Source organism: Penicillium cataractarum (genome assembly GCF_028827025.1).
Source record: "Penicillium cataractarum strain IBT 29864 chromosome Unknown utg000001l, whole genome shotgun sequence".
Lineage (NCBI taxonomy): Eukaryota > Fungi > Ascomycota > Eurotiomycetes > Eurotiales > Aspergillaceae > Penicillium > Penicillium cataractarum.
This window is the reverse complement of record NW_026622737.1, coordinates 5794371-5813703: the sequence shown is the minus strand read 5'-3', so window position 1 is coordinate 5813703 and position 19333 is coordinate 5794371. Positions and strand designations below refer to the sequence as shown.

The 19333-nt window shown below is 47.8% G+C and overlaps 7 protein-coding genes across 7 annotated transcripts; 6 read left to right on the top strand and 1 right to left on the bottom strand.

Annotated features, from left to right (window-relative positions):
- Nucleotides 1–539: 539 nt before the first annotated feature.
- N7496_002074 (putative AMP-binding enzyme) lies at nucleotides 540–2317 on the top strand (the record flags this gene model as incomplete). The annotated part of the gene is made up of 4 exons (XM_056695005.1): nucleotides 540–851; nucleotides 909–1173; nucleotides 1224–1360; nucleotides 1412–2317. 4 exons carry the CDS (start codon nucleotides 540–542, stop codon nucleotides 2315–2317), a joined length of 1620 nt encoding a protein of 539 aa, XP_056561734.1.
- An 864-nt stretch (nucleotides 2318–3181) lies between these two features.
- On the top strand, nucleotides 3182–3717 carry N7496_002073 (uncharacterized protein; the record flags this gene model as incomplete). The annotated part of the gene is made up of 3 exons (XM_056695004.1): nucleotides 3182–3396; nucleotides 3468–3586; nucleotides 3641–3717. Coding segments are annotated over 3 exons (411 nt in total), but the record flags the coding sequence as incomplete, so codon positions are not given.
- Nucleotides 3718–3996: 279 nt separating this feature from the next.
- N7496_002072 (uncharacterized protein) lies at nucleotides 3997–4550 on the top strand (the record flags this gene model as incomplete). The annotated part of the gene is given in 2 exon segments (XM_056695003.1): nucleotides 3997–4031; nucleotides 4043–4550. The coding sequence occupies 2 exon segments, from the start codon at nucleotides 3997–3999 to the stop codon at nucleotides 4548–4550; spliced, it is 543 nt and encodes a 180-aa protein (XP_056561732.1).
- A 389-nt stretch (nucleotides 4551–4939) lies between these two features.
- On the bottom strand, nucleotides 4940–5897 carry N7496_002071 (LysM peptidoglycan-binding domain-containing protein; the record flags this gene model as incomplete). The annotated part of the gene is made up of 2 exons (XM_056695002.1): nucleotides 4940–5784; nucleotides 5846–5897. The coding sequence occupies 2 exons, from the start codon at nucleotides 5895–5897 to the stop codon at nucleotides 4940–4942; spliced, it is 897 nt and encodes a 298-aa protein (XP_056561731.1).
- Nucleotides 5898–9086: 3189 nt separating this feature from the next.
- Nucleotides 9087–10466, top strand: N7496_002070 (uncharacterized protein; the record flags this gene model as incomplete). The annotated part of the gene is made up of 6 exons (XM_056695001.1): nucleotides 9087–9236; nucleotides 9297–9413; nucleotides 9473–9663; nucleotides 9716–9838; nucleotides 9899–9979; nucleotides 10040–10466. 6 exons carry the CDS (start codon nucleotides 9087–9089, stop codon nucleotides 10464–10466), a joined length of 1089 nt encoding a protein of 362 aa, XP_056561730.1.
- A 2480-nt stretch (nucleotides 10467–12946) lies between these two features.
- Nucleotides 12947–14185, top strand: N7496_002069 (uncharacterized protein; the record flags this gene model as incomplete). Its single annotated transcript, XM_056695000.1, has 2 exons — nucleotides 12947–13048; nucleotides 13103–14185. The coding sequence occupies 2 exons, from the start codon at nucleotides 12947–12949 to the stop codon at nucleotides 14183–14185; spliced, it is 1185 nt and encodes a 394-aa protein (XP_056561729.1).
- A 1674-nt stretch (nucleotides 14186–15859) lies between these two features.
- Nucleotides 15860–17605, top strand: N7496_002068 (DUF895 domain membrane protein; the record flags this gene model as incomplete). Its single annotated transcript, XM_056694999.1, has 4 exons — nucleotides 15860–16138; nucleotides 16218–16532; nucleotides 16584–17212; nucleotides 17320–17605. 4 exons carry the CDS (start codon nucleotides 15860–15862, stop codon nucleotides 17603–17605), a joined length of 1509 nt encoding a protein of 502 aa, XP_056561728.1.
- Nucleotides 17606–19333: the final 1728 nt, after the last annotated feature.

Sequence of the window (19333 nt, the reverse complement as noted above, 5' to 3'; positions counted from 1 at the left end):
CTAAAACCTAAACCCTAAACCCTAAACCCTAAACCCTAAACCCTAAAACCCTAAAACCCTAAAAGTCGGCACCGCGTAACAGATAGCTCCTACGTTATCTATATAGCTTCGATTAGAAAGATAATAGTACCATAAGACTCCTAAAGATTATCTCTATCCGATTATTGTATTTTTATGTTGATCTAACGAACTGGTTTCGGGCTCGATTCGCCTTCTAGAATCGTAGGAACTTGGTACTATAGCTATTCCAGTGTGGCGATATAGAGATTTCGATCCTGGCGAGTAAAAGACCCTGGAAGGGGATTGATTCGTAGTTCATCTTGTTACCCTCACTCTTGGAATGCATGTTGTTTTCACATGGGGGCTTACTTCCATTCATATGCCATTTCTGGCTAACATCTATTCATATGCCGTTTCGGGAAAGATGATACGGAAATGAGCTGACTCTCAGCCCCGCAGAAAATACTTTAAAAGCTTGCGAGGCACCCTAGGTCGTGTCGAGTTCCCATTCCCCCATCTGAGAAGTGAAATCATTGAGAATGGCAAATTCAGTCTTCCCTTTACCGGGTGTGGAGCACGGAAAGCGCATTCTTGTCTCGGTCATTGAGTCCCGGGCTCGCAATGTCTCCAGCAAGTCTTGGGTTTCTCTGCCGATTAATGAACAGGACCTTTCTCAAGGATATAAGGACATCAGTTTCCGGCAGTTAAATAACTATGCAAATCACGCTGCGAAGTGGCTGAGAGAGAATCTGCCTCCAACATCCGATGTGTTCCAGTGCTTTGCATACGCAGGTCCTAAGGACTTGCGCTACCCTATACTTGCGGTCGCGGCAGCAAAGCTGCAAAAAGTGGTAGGTGAACACTCTAAGAATAATGAGTAATTGTTTGCTAATTTTACCATGGATCAGATGGTGATGCCCTCTCCCCTCATCACCCCCGAGGCTCAAAATCGCATTCTTAGTGCGAAGAGCTGTAAAATCTACTTGCGACCGACATCTATGGCAGATAAAGTGGCAGGACTATTGAAAGAGGCACCCGCTTTTCGGGTTGTTACTGTTCCTGAAATCGACGAATTCATGAAGGAAGAAGAGGCCCCCACCTTTACTTATTCTAAGTCATGGGAAGAGGGCAAAGACGATCCCTGGCTTGTGTTTCACACATCAGGCACAACTGGTTTGTCCTTACACTATATCTGACTGGTTTCTATATGCTGAGTGCTGAAGGCAATCCGAAACCTCTGACGTGGTCGCACAGAATGATGGCTGTGCCAGATATAATGGCATCTTTGCCAGATCTGGAGCTATCTGTGCTACATAAATTCGCCCAGGATAGATGGTATACCCCACTCCCCTCCCTACATGTAAGGACTGCTTCTTTGATTACTCAATAATACCTACTGATTTTAGTCTAGGTTGTTGGTACCCTGATGATACTCGCCATGGCTTCATTCCTAGAATCAACCATCGTAATCGGACCAGCGGTACAGCCGTCGGCAAATCTCGTTGTAAATATTTTACACTATGGACAAGTAGATGGTGCTCTGATGACACCCAGTCTTATCGAGGACCTCTGTCTGACAGACACTGGCCTCCAATCTCTACGGAGCCTTAAATGTCTCTTATACACTGGCGCACCTTTGGCCGCAAAAGCCGGCGAGAAGTTAGTGCCACATGTCCATATTGCTTCTATGGTTGGCAGCACAGAAGGTGGACTGTTTTTAACCAAGCTCCATGACGAAAAGGATGCATGGGACTACATCAATTTCCAGAAGCACGCAAGTGCTGAACTTGTACCCCGATTTGGCAACCTACATGAGTTGGTCTTTGTGCGCCGGCCAGGTTGTTTAGTCCCTCTGGCTTTCCAAGTAAACCCCGGCCTCGACCGCATCAAAACCAGTGACATGCTGGTTGAGCATCCTGTCCACAAGGGTCTATGGAAGTTTATTGGCCGCGGCGATGACTATGTTAACTTCTCCCATGGAGATGGGATGCATGCCTCTCTGATTGAAGCTGAGATCGAGTACCATCCTGCCGTGAAGACCGCTTTGATTGGCGAGAATGGTAGACCTGCACCAGTCCTCCTTGTGGAGCTGTTCCCCAATTATATGACAGATCATGAGAAGGATCAATTTACTGCTTCGCTGCAGCCTTATATTGAAAATGCCAACATCCGGTGTCATGACTGCGTGAAGCTTTCTCTGGATCGGTTCATTCTAGCGTCGCAAGACAAGCCCTTCGTTCGAAATGTCAAAGGAGGCGTGGTAAGAATGCAGAGTCTCGCATTATACAAAGTCGAGATTTCCGCTATGTTTGATTAAGCGGACCGAGGGTTATACTTGACCAATATGTCATTCAGGACAGGTTCAATTCCAACAACAGTCTATTCGCTCTATAGGCTTGCTGTCATCGAAACTGGAGTGAAATTTACCGCCGTCATAGTCTGGGTGATGGTCAATCCACTGTTTCATGTGGTATTGTGTGTGTTCTAAGATATTCGCGGTTCTCAAATTTCATCCCGAAGTACCGCTCCATCGGGCAAGGCACTCAACGTGCCCCGATACAGATTTCTCCTTCTTTAATCAATCAAGCCAATTTATCAGATACCTGTATCTACTGACTCTATCTCTGCCATTCGTTGTTGGTGCTTCCTAAATATTCCCTCGCCCAGGAGGGGGGGGTTCATAGTTAAAAGGGCTTGGTAAGGGAGGTATTTTCCGATCCCTTAAAGGAGATCTTTTAATAAGATAGGTAGGTAGATAGGAAGGAAGGTAGTAAATAGTAGGAAATGATACGTATATAGAAGGACGGGAGGGTGGTTAGAATCGTATTTAAAAGGCATGCTAAGCCTTGGCAGAAATCACGCACCATATAGCACGGCTAGTATTCTCGTGTAGTGCTAACAGGGGCACCGCTTAAAATCCCCTCATCAGGGGCAGCAAAATGTCGTTCGGGTTAACCACTAGCGCCATCACGGTCGCACCGGGTCAAGACCGGTATTAATCAATAGGGCTTGGAGTTAAATTGAATTTGAACGTATCAGCAACGCTCAACAAGCCCTGGATCCGGAGATATCGCAAGAAACCGACTTCGCCAAGAAATGGTTTTTTTAAAGTCAAGGGTTCACTCACATCTTGGTATCTTCGCAACTTCACACCTTTCAACCTCTTGACATACCTCTTAAGGGCTTCACGAGCAAAACCCTCGGCGAGATTTCACCATTCTCCTCCTCCTCGCGCGTGTTTCTTTCAGCCAACTCGTTGAATATCCAAGTTTTTCGGGCTGTAGCAGACCATCCAAAGTTTCGCCACGACATCAGGGAGATTATCTGGGACGACGCACGGTTTATGTCCGCGCCGTTGATATGGGAAGAGCGTGCACCCAACCATCAACCCCGAACGTATGGAAATCAATGAGGGATGTCCTATCCGGTTCGCGGAGGAATGCGATGAGAACCGCTACAGGATGAAGCATCGGAAATACCGCGACGTGGACCGACCTGACCATATTGCACGTTAGCACCAGATGGATGCCCAAATGCCGTTGGGAGCCTGCTGGAAGTATTACCGGCAACTTTGTGATGATTAGACGTCTGTGGTTAGATCCGAGGACGATGAAAAAGCCTTTCTTTACAGCCTAGAGAGATTCTCACGGCTCAAAGAGAGTGACCGTTACGCTTACGGCTCACGGCTGGCTGTTTGCTCCGCTATACGAGACATAGATGATTCGCGCATTTCCATATGGATTTAATTATCCGATTCCGCGAGGATAGCACTGTGATCCCGTGGATTGTCGGGTTGTCGAGTCGCTACCGTGGTTAGAGGCAACAGAGGACTATATGGGGCGGCTATGGAGAGGGGCTTGAATTGTTCTTCGCCTGTTACAGGCTGAGAAGCATACTGTTTCAGACCTAAGCTTCGACTCTAAGCAACTCCGCACCGGACTCAACTTTTTGATTTTCGACTAACCGTGTGAGGAATACAATCACTTTGCGGCCATCATGAAACGTCCAGGCTTCCGGCGTCTTCATCTATCGTTACTGGCAGTAGTGGTGACTGGACAGGATTCCAAAGCGGATTATTCCGTCGAGCTATCAGCCTGGCTGATGAATTGACCTATCTCCATTTATCAACTACATTTAATGATGGATCTCATTCTTCAATGAGAGATCCACCTCTTCCCCTAAAAGAGGTTCTGTCTATCAAGGAGTGGCCGCAACTGTCTCACTTAGCGCTCTCTCGCTTTAGTGTTGATACGTCGGAGTTGATGGACATACTCAAGTTGGCACCATCCTCATTGCGATCTCTTGACTTGGAATTTATCGAGTTCCCCTTCGATGAACTGGGTTTGACTGGTCTACTAGAGAGGATGCCAGAAGAAGTGGATTGGAGTAAGAGAGATCTGAAACCGACCGTCACGATCGGGATGGAAGGCCATCGCGTATGGTCGGGGAGGTTCAGACGAGGTAGCAAGCTTTCTCTATGGGTCTGGAGAAAATCCCCTGGATGGAACAGATACACGCAGCCCCAAAGACGGGTACGGGACGAATCATGACCTTTTTGAGGCGGAGTACACCCGGCCCGACGTCAATTTCCAGGACCGTAGGAAGCGGGGAATTATTTGTTAGGAATGCCACCCAGCTGGTCTCGAGCCGAGGGTTTGAATGTTTTGCATTGAGCATTATCCTTGAAACCTTGGAATGTCATTGATACCCATTCGTCCGTCGAAGCACTTTAAGCCTATCAATATAATACATCAAGATATATCCAATCATATATTGACCCTTCATTATAGCTATAGCTCCCATCATAAGGAGGATACGCCGACACAGACATACTCACTTGCTTGTAAGCCGGAGCAGTCGGTCTTCACGGCCTGGTTCCAGGCGTTAAAGGAAGTCAGTAGAATTAGGGTTTCATTGGCAATATTGACGCACGAATCGCCTACGATGAATTTGTAAACTCGTCACACGTATCAACCATTCCCGTCTGAACCGGGTACAGCGTCGTGACACCGGTTTCAGTGGCTGCCTTGACACCAACACAGACATACTCATCTGGCTGAAGCCCCGAGCAGTCTGTCTTGACCACTAGGTTCCAAGCATAGAAATAATCCAGCGAAACACCGTGGGCGTCAGCAATATCATAGCAAGAATCACCGGAACGAACGTCGTAAAAGGTGTCACACGTGGAAACCATGCCTCTCTGGATCGAAGACCGAGTCGTGACACCAGATACAGAGGTAGTGGCAGTTACAACAACCGAAGTGGAAGTCGACTTAACACCCATACAAACGTACTCAACGGCTTGTAGTCCAGAGCAATCGGTTTTTACTACTAGATTCGAGGCGTAGAACGACGCCAATAAGATCATATGGTCTTTGGCAATATCATGACATCCATCGCCGGCAATAACCTTGTAGAACTGATTACGGGTTGACACCGTTCCGGTCTGGATTAGTGATGGCGTCGAGACCCCATTTCCAGTCGAAGTTGAGGCCGTCAGTGGAATGCTGCTAACGGGCTTGCTGGAGCTTGATACCCAGCCTAGGAAGCCAAGGGGAAAGCCTCCTTCGTAGGTTGAAATACAGTAATATATGCCAATAGACAACCTGCAGCAGTCGCTTTTCACAGATGGATTCATTGCGTAAAACTCGTCGAATGAAAGGTGGCGACCGGTGATTACGCTATAGCATGTGTTATACTTGCTTTGCGATGCGTACCAGTCGGTCAAGTTGGCAATCTCGCTATTGGCACGCGGAACGGGTGTTTTGACAGCCGTGCTATTGTCTGTAAGGTAAAGAGACCGGGGTCAGTATGAGTGTGTCTACTTCCTGCTAAAGAGACTTACTGCTGGAGGTGGGAGTTTCGAGTTGGACACAGTGGGAGCTACTCGGCGCCATGGTACACGGATATCGGGTAAATCCAGCCTGGCTTGTGGGGGTTACTGAGGCGGATACCGCAGGGGAACTCGCAGTTTCATTCGATGCCAAAGAAGGGTTCCAGAGAATGATTTCCCTGCGTTCGTCGTTAGTCACAACTATAGAAGGAGACACGAAGTAAACCAATCTCATCGGAGGCATTCCATAGCTAGGCTTGGTTCCAACTGTCGGCAGCTATATCATCCGTGAAGTTGAGACCGGAGAACCACATGTACCTTAAACCAAGGTCAGGGCCCATCCATTAATTCCCTGAGATGCTATAACTTACTGAGCGCAGTGTGTGCGTGTTCCATTTACCAGCGGGATAATCAGACTGGACCCGGTTGGCAAAACCATTAGAGGTTGGCTAGGTAGCGATGTTGAAGGGGTTTCGTCAAACGGCACTATAAGTGGACGACTCTCCGTAGCCTAGGAACTATAGAACCGTCTTCTAGTTGTCTTTATTCCTCTATAAGGCGACCAAAGCCTCTGGCTTTATGATCAATACGACATAGCACCCTATCTAGCATCTGGAAAGAACCAGATCCGAGTTCTCGTGTTACGATTCTTTCACTCTACGCAACATGCGGTCAGTTTTCCAAGACTACCTTCGGGGGGACTTAGAGTCACGGTTCCGAACACGCAGGAACATCGGGTCTCTGAAATCAAGAGCAGTGTCAAGTGGCAGACTACCATTGACCCTTAGGCTATTCTACGCACAGACGAGCCAGAAGACTTATATCTGCACGTGTACGAGAGGGTGAATATCACCTCTCCTGCCGTACTTACGTAGGTAGCCGCAAGGCTCCTGGAGTACAAATGCTCAACTAGGAATGTACCACCATAGAATCTCTCGCCTTGCATAATACCACACATATGTTTAGAGCGACCTCCTTCCTGTGTCGTTGGGCGAGTAACTGTTAACGTAACCGAGAGCTACGGATGCTCCATCGAAATCACGCCTTTTACCTGCATCACAACATCAGATAGGCCTAGAGGTAGCTTACCGGACGACTGCCTTTTCATTTTCGCACCTTTCGATTCATTCGAGTCAATATCAAGGCCGGACCATCTCCACTCGTCTTGATGGACCCCTCCTTCGATAATGTTGGATACCCATTGGGCATTCGGGCCAGGTTTACGGCGCCATCCGCGAACGGTGTTCTGAACACACTCTAGAAGACCAGCTTACGGACTCTAGAGAACTGCATGCATGACTGTTATAAAGACTATCCATTCTGTTGAGCAGCTTCAATATGTCTTAGACGCCCGGAGCTCCGCATTATTCATATATTACCTCTCCCCCGACGATCGCCTTGCTCGACAAGCCCTCTTAGGAATACGCAATTCGTTTCAAGCTCGAGGAGGCCTCACACTGAACGGCGCTCCAACCCGTCGGCCCCAGATAAAGCTGTTAATATTTTAACCCAAATCACCGCACAGGGTGCTGAAATCATTACAAATGTGAGTCATTTGTTCCAAGAAGCGCTCTGCTTAACTCATGTTTTGCTTTAAGATAGAACCAATCGTTGGTCGCTCTTCTAGGGGCATTAAGACTGCTCAACCTTCGTTTCAGTTAACCAGAAACAAAGTACAGAGATGGCCACGGGGCGTTTCGCCAAGCATGACCTACCGAATGATGGCAAATGTATTACCAGGAATACACACAGAAAAGAACAGTGGAGGTTTACCCTCCAAATTCGACCTAGCGCGGTCGGCAAGGGGCGCTGGGAAAGAAGGTCTGTGTGTCTGGGTGGGGTGGGAAACTATTTTCAATTCTACGGTATACATACTCCGTACAAAGGTAAAGTAAGGCGAATTGGCAGAGCAGAGGTAAATAAAGATCGGCCATGGCTTGCAGATCAAACGAATAATATCTGTCGAAGGATACACTAGCAGCGCCTAATGATGAAACCGGTATGTGCACGGTCGTGGACGGGGAGAACAGGACGATTGGCGAGCCGCTTAAGCGAGATCATTTCTCAGTTCTAGATTCTGCGCGTGGGAGTGCCAAGACCGCGCTAGAAGGCAAGGCTTCGAGAAAAAACCCCCTGGATGCTGGTTGGTCAGATCAGGATTTCGATTGGACTGTGTTCAACTGGGTTGGGTTGGGTTGGAGCCCACGAGAAATACTCTTCAAACTGTGTACCCTGCCAAATCCATAGCAGGTACTAACTCACGTAAGTTTTTAGATCTGCAGTCGGAGTATTTTCTTCCACTCACCCTGAAGGGATCTTCGATGACTATCGTGCGCGGGTTACGGCAATCGGGGAGATCGAGTGAAAACCGATCCCCATCGCAATTCTCTTCCTGGTACGAAAGATTTTACGCATTTTCCCCGTCTTGTTAGCCATTCCCTCTTTTCGCTGCGAGGCAAAAGCCAGTAGTAGTGCTTTACGCAGGGGTGAAATGGGGTGGGCCTTGGCGGAGTGGAGCTGGTCTGAAAATTGGGTTATCCTTGTTTAGCAGGTGCCTTCTGCCATTCCGGTTTCCATGCCTGGTCCTGGATCTAGTGTGCTAGATCATGTCATTATAGCGTGCGGTGTCAGTGCCGAGTTTGACACTGGCGGGGTCATTCACGGTTACCAGCGGGATATCGACAAGTTCTGCTTTGCAAAGAAGTACATATACGGAGTACACGGTGTATTCATTCTAAGCTACTTATAATTAAGGAGTGAGGGTCAGCTCAATACCACGGACCGGCTTTTGGGACGGCATATTGCCGCTTCCACGTTGATGTGCGGAGATCCACGTTTTTCATCTCCGAAGGCGTGTAGATCCACCGACGGTCAAGGGGTTTTCCCGTTTGTTGGATGTCAAAGCTGTCAGATACTAGCACTCGGTAGCGAATCACAATGGTCATAGTCCACGAGCCTCGTATTGTAATCCGTACATATTCCACAAGATCCAGATCCACCCGTTGACCATTGTTTTTCGTCGCTCGTCCTCCCCCACCAGATCATCACGCTAGCTTAAAATAAGGAAAGAACTTCCTCGACATGGGAAGGGACCTGACAGATATTAATAATTCGCACTCTACCCCGTACGATCCCGTTCCTTCCACTCCACGACTATTTACACTCGATGCGGATGTGTAACTTCATCAATTAGCGGCCCTTGACAGCATCACGGAGCTGTTTGGAAGTGGAAACTAATTAACAGGACGAAGTCATGGTCGTCTACGCTGATGCAGCCCCAGGGCTGGCTGCCACAACAATTCTGCTCACGACTTTGGCACTGATTACATTCGGTTTACGCGCTTACTGCAGACTCAGCCGCAGATCATGGGGACCGGAGGACTGGATCATGACGGCAGCACTGGTTTGCTTCCCCATAACCCTTGCATACAAACCTATAGAATTCACCTAACGCAAGAAATAGGCACCATTCTTCGTCCTTGTTGCTGGATGTCTTGGAGGGGCATTCAATGGAATTGGTGCTCACGATTCTACCCTTGCGAAGCCTGGTAATGAAAAATACTCAGCGGAGGCGCAGAAGGTGATTATCACTCTGACCATCTTTACAAACCCCGGCGATACTAATTTTCAATCTACTAGTTCTTCCTGATCTTCGAGGTTGGCTATTGCTCTGCTATCATCCCAATCAAACTCAGTATCAGCTGGATGTTGATTCGCGTGGCGGAAGGAAGGAAAGTGTATATTTATGTGCAATACGTCGTCATTACCATGTTTGTTTTGATGAACGTCATCGCGTTGATCTTTATTCTAGTCAACTGCATTCCCGTCCAGTATGACCTCTGTACAGAAATCATACGCAAGAATCATGCTAATCCAATATAGAGCTGCATGGGATACGGAACTCCTCAAACATGGTGGCCACTGTCAGCCCAGCTATGTCCTCGCTGACGTTTACTACGCATGTACCGCCGTCAACATCTTTACCGATTGGGTGACTGCGTTCCTGTAGGTCCCTGCCACATCTAACTGAACTATGTGCATGATACTGATCCAATAATCTCGCAGCCCGGTACCTTTGCTCTGGAACGTGCAGATCAATCGCAACACCAAGATTTCGATTGTTGGACTGATGGGCCTTGGAATCTTGTTCGTTTTCCTCTGCTCCTCGATTTACTGCGGCGGTAGTTAACGTTGTCTCTACTCTAGTGCATCACTCTCCGCCTGTATCCGCCTAAAATACACAGTCGCCCTCACCAGCCAAACCGACTACCTTTTCCAAGTCGCAAACATCGTCATCTGGGGATTCGCCGAGAATGGTATCGGAATGATGGTCGGCAACATCGCAACTCTCCGTCCCCTTTTCCGCATCCTTCGCGACGGGAAGACCTCCGACTACAACAACTATCAGAAGTCGCCCGGCTTCAGTGGCTCCCGAAGCGGAGGTGCCATGTTCTCGCACAACTATGAGCTTGAGAGCGGAAAGCATCTTAATCATACCACCACCGCGGTCGACCATGGCCCACGTGGCAGCTTGAGCGATGGCGATAGCCAGAAGGACATACTGGAAAATGGACAAAAGCCTGGCCAAGCTGATATTCTCGTTAACCGTCAAGTTATGGTAACCTACGACTAACCATTCCGACTACGTTGGTTTCTATTCGGGCCGGAAACGCATATAATACTCCGTCTTTTCCAATTTCCTTTTTCAATGTGGCTTACTGGTGTCATATTTATAGCGTGTCTCATTTTGCATCCGTTCTTTAAGATCTTAATATCATGTACATACATACTGGACTATAATATATAAAGAGTTTGGCTGTGTGATATCATTTACCCTGACTAAAGAATATGCAAGATACAATAACTATCTAAACCCCTGCAAGTATATACAAGGTGCCTATTATCAAATGTAATCCTTTCCGATCAATCCACATTCTCGACTAGGTCATTCTAACCAGTCGTCGATTTTCATTACTGTTTAGTACCCTTTCCACGGTCCCTGGACCACGATTATCAAGCACCCTCCTAGCAGGTCGTCCATCTGTAGAACCAGTTCGGATCTCCTACGGTTTACTGGTCCTCAGCTCATCATGGTTTCGCGACGCAACATCAATATAAGTGAAGAATCAGTTACCTCTGAAGCATCATGCCTTCCACGGGATGATAGAATTACTTCCATTTTATTAAACACCACAGAGCTTGAGCTGGATTGGAAATAGACTCCATCATTTTCCAGCCATCCCTCAGCGTAAAACATAGAAGGTTTCCAATGGCGCCCCACGGGGGACACCAATATGTGCGGAGCGCAGCGGATTTCTATTAAATTCGCATACGATCTAGTCAATTCGCTTAGAATCTAGCCAATTCGTAGACAATCTAGGTAATTCGCATACAGTCTAGTCAATTCGTATATAATCGATTAGTAGAGAGATTATCTAATAAACCAGGGGGAGAACCCCCCTACCCCCCTTATAGTAATGTAGTTCAATTTGTATGGGGCGATAGGTTCTCACCGCCCGATTCTGCCACGAACTGACAAATCAGAACCCTCCATTTCGTGCAACACATCGCGAAAACCACCACCACCCCCCTTGCTTAACAGGTAGAATGCTTCGCTACGCCCCGTAATTAGTAGCTACTAGTACGGCCAACCTAGGCCGACTAAAGCCTATTAGGTAGTACTAAGATTATGGTATAATCAGCAAGCAAAATCCCACTAAATCCCACTAAACCCCACCTGATCTCACTGAATCCTACCTGATCACATATAATTACTACTAAAGCCCATCAGGTGATCAGGTGCCTGATCCACCTAGTGACCTGATGAGCTATATACCCCCTTCCCGGCGACAAAATGGATTTGCATGAGGATATCACCATTTACCTCTAGCGACTAAGCGACATCGTCACATCTATTACGTCAATATAGCTGAATAGCCCGTCTGTCGATGGTCCCTCGGGTAAGAATGAATACCTTCGTCACACATAAACGAGCTTGAGAATCGTTTCGGTTCTGACAACAAACCACGTAGTTCGTAGCAGACTGGCCACTCTCAGGCGCCAACGACGACCATGTCTATCTTTTAAACCCGCTACCTATCCATTCCGTTTCGGTATAATCGAATACCCGTAAAGTGGATCATTCGGTCGAGCCTGGATTTCATGGCGCATATACCCTCCATATTGTTTTCTACGATTGGTTCTATGTTACCCCTTACCTTGCACGGGATTTGTTCTGCTTCTTCTCTCCTTTGAATTAACCCGCACGACTATATAACACCATTTTGACTGAGATGTGAGATGTACACAAATAAACAACTGACAAGCGGACTCTCCCCTGTATTGTTCCGATATCGAAAAATACAGTAGGCCGAGGCTAGGCATGTGACAACCAATTCAATCTTCAATATTTTCCTCTGCGTTTCAGTGATTATTAGTATCTGACGCGATACTCCCTTCGGATATCTCTTCCTTTACACGTAGGACTGGCAAGGACGGCAATGGTGAAGGCTACTTACGACCACGCCTTGCCAAAATCATGTCGCGACATTTCATTTCCCCGCATGACTGATGAAATGCAGACCCTTTTAATCTCGGCTCCCGTTTTAGTGCCGTTGGGCTTGCCAATAAGCTGACTTATTTTACTCCACAGTCCTTCACGGGACGTCGCTTAAATAAAAAAATGTGGAGGAGCGGGGATTTGTCGGCGGCTCTATGCATCGAAGCCCTATAGAGTACCGGAAACTCTCCTGAGGTCCAACGCCTGCGTCCCTTGGCATTATGTTACCCGGCTCATGTTTGTCGGATAATTATCGGCTTATGGGCGACATGGTCGAGAAACGACATCGCAAAGTCCATACATCTCAGACTCGCCAAGAAGAGCCCAGCCACGCCAAGCCTTTCGGGCATACTGGGTTCCAGAATTTGGCATTGAAGCGAAGACTGTGATATGGTAGAACGGTCGTTCTATGGATGGAATGTTTACCAATTTCCCAACGGAGAAGACAGGATGGAAACTATTTAAATATGTGATGCGGTCCTCGATTAAATGCTGCATTGCTCCTCCATATCTATAGTCACCAAGTTGATGTCCAAAGGTTGCGCCTATTCAAGATGAACGCTGCCTCTCTTCTGTTACTACCATGTCTGCTTTCCATGGTGAATGCTCACGGGTACTTGACCATCCCGTCGAGTCGTACGCGGCTTGGATTTGAGGTATCACCTCTCCACTGGATCCGTGGATTCACTATACGAGACTGACTTCAACAGGCTGGCATCGATACGTGCCCCGAATGCTCCATCCTGGAGCCTGTCACCGCCTGGCCTGACCTTGAAGCCGCCCAAGTCGGCCGAAGTGGGCCATGTGGGTACAATGCCCGAGTCAGTGTCGACTATAACCAGCCCGGTGATTACTGGGGAAATACCGTGGTTGCTACGTATACGGCCAACGATATTGTGGAAGTTCAATGGTGTGTCGATAACAATGGTGACCATGGCGGCATGTTCACATACGGTATCTGTCAAAATCAAACTTTAGTGGACTTGTTTTTGACCCCTGGTTATCTTCCAACCACCGAAGAGAAACAGGCTGCTGAAGACTGTTTCTTAGAGGGTGAATTGAAATGTACGGATGTCGACGGACAGACTTGTGGCTACAATCCCGATTGCACTTCAGATCAAGCATGCTACCGTAATGACTGGTATACGTGCAATGCCTTCAATGCTGATACCAATCGTGCATGTCAAGGTGTAGATGGCGCTGCACTGAACTCTTGTACCACCACTATCGCGGGTGGCTACACAGTTACGAAGAAGATCAAAATCCCAGACTATGACTCAGATCACACACTGCTGCGGTTCCGGTGGAACTCTTATCAGACAGCTCAAGTGTATCTTCACTGTGCTGATATTGCTATTTCCGGCTCTGGGTCAGGTTCGAGCACTAGTTCGAGCACCGCAACTACCGGTTCGGCAACAACCACTTCAACCACCAGGACAAGCACCACAACTTCGTCTTCGACAACATGTACTGCTGCCACCACCGTTTCAGTGACCTTCGATGAACTAGTGACCACAACATACGGCGAGAACATCTATCTCACTGGATCCATTAGTCAGTTAGGCTCTTGGTCCACATCCTCGGCAATTGCTCTGTCCGCAAGCTCATACACCTCTTCCAACCCTTTGTGGACAGTGACAATGGACCTTCTCGCTGGCACTACATTTGAGTATAAGTTCATCAAGATAGAGACGGATGGTAGCGTTGTCTGGGAAAGCGATCCTAACCGGAGCTATACCGTCCCAACTGGCTGTTCTGGACTCGAGACTGCTGTCAGCGCAACGTGGAGATAGAAGTGGTTTGCGAGGGGAAGACTGTAGGCGGGACGCAGATTGATGTGACTTGATATTTCTGAAAGTATTAAAGGGGAACAAATCATGTATTTAGGGATGACGTCGAATGATTTCAATGACGGCTCGTTGATGGGTTATACGATCTTTCTGTAACTTTGAAGAATTAGACTGTATAGTGCAGAAATTCGACTTTCTGACTTGCAATGAGACTTTGACATACGGTGCCGCGCCTTGGTCTCGCCTAGATTGTAGATTATTAGATCCCCAGTATTCATGTGTTGTCATTGAGATATTTGGTCTGCCGTGGGCGGTGGTCACATTTATGTAACAGACTAGTGATCTCTTTTGTCGAATTAAGTGGATTCGGGGTTACTTTCACGGTTTGACCACTATTGACGATGGAAGAAGAAATTAGACCGTTATCATCCGAATCAAACTTGATAACGTAGAGAGGCTATCTAATAATAGGTCTGAGATATAGCAACGAACAATAACTTGCTTGGACCCGAAGACTTTTGGAGTGCCTTCGATCCTATGAAGGGGCTTTGTTGTGCGGATAGCGAGGCTTTTGCGACATGTAGGAAGCCAAGTGGTCGATAAGAATGATTTTATCATGCTACACGGCTAGTATGACAAAGCGGTGGCTGGATTCCCTGGCAGTGAGATAATAAGGTGAGATTGTCGCATTCTAAATTGTGGCCCGTGACTGGATTCCCAAAAGGGAGGTAGGTATCTCAGGCGGGCTGTGCCAACGTCAACATGAAACCTGACCATCAGAGTTTCCCCGGACGGAGCTTGCATGGAAGCCACGTGGAGCGCAGATGGGTGTAACAGTCCCAAAACTAATGTAGGAAGAATGATAGCAATAATACAAGTAATAATAGTAATGATAACGAGGGATATGCCAAGGGAGGGTATGGTACTCCGTACATTCGGTGATATCTCATATCTCGATGGCTGATAGCCAGCCTAAGGCTGCCTGCCACTGTCTCACTTTCAAAGTCCGACCCCTTGTGGCTGTACTGTAATGTCTCGAGTAGTCTTGCGATAGAGAGACGTTTATACTCTCTATCGGATTGATTTCATAATTGATGTCCTTACAAACGAGGGTTACCACCACTTTTACGAGGTTACACTGATCACACGCGCAAAGTGACATTCTAAACTTGGGGGATTAGGCGAGTGTAACACTTCATGGCTTAGGGAGGCAACGGAAGGCTGGAGGATCAACCATTGATTTCTCACGGATGAGCCAATCATACCTCGCAAGGGGTCTGCTCGGTAACCCGGTTAGGCCCCCCAAAATCTACGCCAAGAAGCCACGATAACCAGCAACCCCGCACGCTAGACCCCCTAATACCCTGGAAAGGGTCCGGCGAATCGGCTTGGAACTAACTGAGGCTCTCATTAGGAGAGAGAGAGTAACCATCGGAGTAACCATGACAGCAAACTGGCCAGCAGCGAAGAAACTGTTGCAACAAAGATCTCCAGCTGACTACTAGGCCACCTACCTAACCTAATCTCCCCCAACTCGCACGACCTTGGGGTTTCCTCTGCTGATGCACGCCCTAAATCGTTGATAAATAAGTCGTCTTCTCCTAGGACCCTTGTTTCAAGACTTCTGTCTGTCTCTTATCCACGACTCGCTACCCAAAAATCTCCGTCCGGTCCATCATGGCTGATGCTACGACTGACACCGGTCCGACTGTGACCTCCGACAAAGGTCCTGTGCCCTCTCATACTGTCGACGAGCCGATCGGGGATCTCCAGCTTCCTCGAGGATGGATGTATAAGTCGTGGAAGATGGGGTCCTTGAGCACGCCCTGGTACGCGTCTCCGAGGTTCCAGCTCGGTATGGTCGCGTTTGTCTGTTTCATGTGCCCGGGCATGTTCAATGCGCTCGGTGGCCTGGGCGGTGGTGGCAAAGCCGATCCGACTTTGGCAGATAAAATGGTATCTTTCCCACTTTTTTCGCGGTCGGGAGAATGAGACTCAGTTGACATTGGAACTAATCGATCGTTTTCCCTGCCAGAACCTCACCCTGTACAGTGTCTTTGCCGTTGTCGGTTTCTTCTCTGGCTCGATTGTCAATTGGATCGGGATTCGGCTGTCCCTCTCCTTTGGTGGAATCGGATATTGTATCTATGCGATCAGTCTTCTCGTCTCCGTGCATAAATATGTTCCGGGGTTCAACATCTTCGCTGGTGCCCTACTAGGTGCTTGTGCGGGTATCCTGTGGTCGGCTCAGGGAGCTATCATGATGTCTTACCCCCACGAACACCAGAAAGGCCGGTATTTTGCCTGGTTCTGGGGTATCTTTAATATCGGCGCCTGTATGGGCAGTCTGGTACGTGCGGCCGTTGCCCGTCATTGTCTCCATCTAATTAACAGTTCCTAGATCGCCCTCGGCACGAATATTGACGTCACAACTGCAGCCACCGTCAGCGATGGAACGTACATTGCTTTCATTGTCCTCATGTTCTTTGGCGCTTGCTTGGCTCTTATGCTCTGCGATGCAAAGAAGGTTATTCGCCGCGACGGATCCCGAATTATTATTATGAAAAACCCAACGTGGAAAACCGAGTTGTACGGGCTTTACGACACGCTTAGGAACGAACCTTTTGTCGTCCTTCTTTTCCCCATGTTCTGGTCTTCCAACTGGTTCTACACATACCAAGGAAACGCAATCAATGTCGCCTACTTCAACACCCGCACGAGAGCCTTGAATTCCTTCCTATACTGGTTCGCTCAAATCGTTGCTGCAAGTATCATCGGCCCCCTCCTCGATATGACCTACTTCCGTCGTACAGTGCGTGCCCGCAGCGCGTGGGCCATCCTTTTCATTCTGACTATGGTTATCTGGGGTGGTGGCTGGGCCTGGCAGAAGAACTATACTCGCGAGTCCGTAGACACAGACACAACGGACTTTGTGCATTGGGATTGGACCCACCCGGGATACGTCGGTCCCATGTTCCTGTACTTTTTCTACGGATTCTACGACGCCGTCTGGCAGGGCGTTATCTACTGGTCAGTTTGCTTCTATCTCTTGTTGTCCTTTACCCTGCTCGCTCCCCTGCCCGTCCTCGGGCCTCTCATGTCAAGCCCAACTAAATCTAACCCTCCTGAATTTCCAGGTATATGGGGGCTCTTTCCAACTCAGGGCGCAAAGGTGCAAACTTCGCCGGCTTCTATAAAGGTATCCAATCCGCGGGTGCGGCCGTGGTGTGGAGTATAGATTTCCACAAGGCATCTTATGCAGCCGAGTTCGCCAGCAACTGGGGTCTCCTCGGAGGATCGCTACTCGTCGCCGCGCCAGTGATCTTCCTACGTATCAAGGACCATGTGGATATCGCGGATGATCTGCAAAATACTGACGAGACGGTCGAAGATGTTCTTCCTGCTGGACATCCGGAGAAATAGCTGAGATTACTGCCACGCGGTTTCTATCTAATCACTAGCAGTCTCGGGGGTTGAATGAAGTGCACCGTACGCTGCCGACTTTGGGCATTCCCAGGATCAACGATTTAGTGAGAGATGATCATGCCTTTATCATGTTGGCTGTATCAAAAGGACGGCAAGGCTGAATTGTCTACTATTGCTAATCTTGTCCCGTATCGTACTTGATTGTCTCCATGTTAATTAGCAGACTTGGGGCCTAGTTTGTTTGCCTCTAATATTTATCCTTTTATAATTCAACTTGAGCATCTTCCCTTTTAAATATCTCCTCGTTACTGAATCCGTTCACCTCTTTAAGACTTCACTCGTTATAGCACAGTTAGACTTCGCTATTACCTATTCCTGCCCTTATAATAATTGATATAAGGGGGCAGTCAATAGCAGTTCCCAGTCACACGTAGACGGAAATGCGACCGAGTAAGGGTAGAGATTGCAGGACCAGAGCGGGATGATGATTCTTTATCGCGGCGTATTAGCTACAAGACCGGTGGTGGCGTAGTAGGAGAGCCACGTAGAGGAGGAGCTGCGGCTGTATCAGGACATCGTAGATCAAAATCAGTGCGCGCAAAAGGGCAAAATAAAGTAGTGTATTTATTGACCTTTGTAGAAGCAGGCTTCAATTCGCGCCTTTCATGTTAGAGGGGCGGAAGGATAAAAAGATGAACAGCTAGTGTCTTAGCGGGCGATGGTATCTATAGACGCCGCTCGTTGACAATCAAACAGTCACCCAAGTTTTTCTGGAGCGAATATCAGGCAGACCAGGACCATTCTCGGTGTGGGACTCGAAGATGCTGAGCTATTTTCTATTAATAATTGCAAATATCAGCGATGATTCTTCAAGCTGGCCATTGTTCAGTTGGATTAAACTGGAATATATTGGCACCCGGCATGCAGATAGTCGGTGCATCATAACAACTGAATTACATCGTTTTTTAGAGTTCAGCCCCCATTGAATAGCCCATTCAGAGTATATTCTCAAAGTGTTTGCCAAAAGGCTCTGCCTTCAGATAGGTATGATTATCTTGGGCAACAGTGGCCGTCCTAGTTTTGAGCCAGCCTACAAAACAATGTATTTGTTGGTTCAGGTTTAAATAGATGACAATATACAAAGAAAAGATATCTGATAGTGTCATGGACGCTAGCGCAAGGAAGCGGGAAGGGGAATGTGAGTCAAATTGGTCTATCTAGACATGAAGACGAAGATGACCTAGAAGAAGAAGAAGAAGAAGAAGAATGGAAAGAAGAATGGAAAGAAGAATGGAAAGAAGAATGGAAAGGCCTTAATAGGCCTACAACATAAAGAACACAGAAGACAAAGGCCTGGTCCTGGAAACCACCAGCAAACCTGCACAGCAATCTATGCAGGGCTAAATGGAGGACTGCACCACTAAATGACCGAGTCGTCGAGGTCAATGGGGGTCAAGTCATCAGTATCAAAAAGGAAATTAAATCATAAAGTACAAGAAAAAAAATGTGAAATAAAGAAGACGCCAGAGGGGGATCCAGAAAGGTGGCAGAAGGGGAGAAGTTGGGAAGAAGAGCAAGGATATCGGAATTTCAAACATCTTTAAAACAAAAAACCATGTTCCAGGGCTAGACAGGAGAAGCGTTCTGCGCTTCTCGCTCAGGTTTAGAAAAAAACGAATAAAAGCGGGAAGATAAAACACCGATAGATTGCAGTGGAAGAGAGTG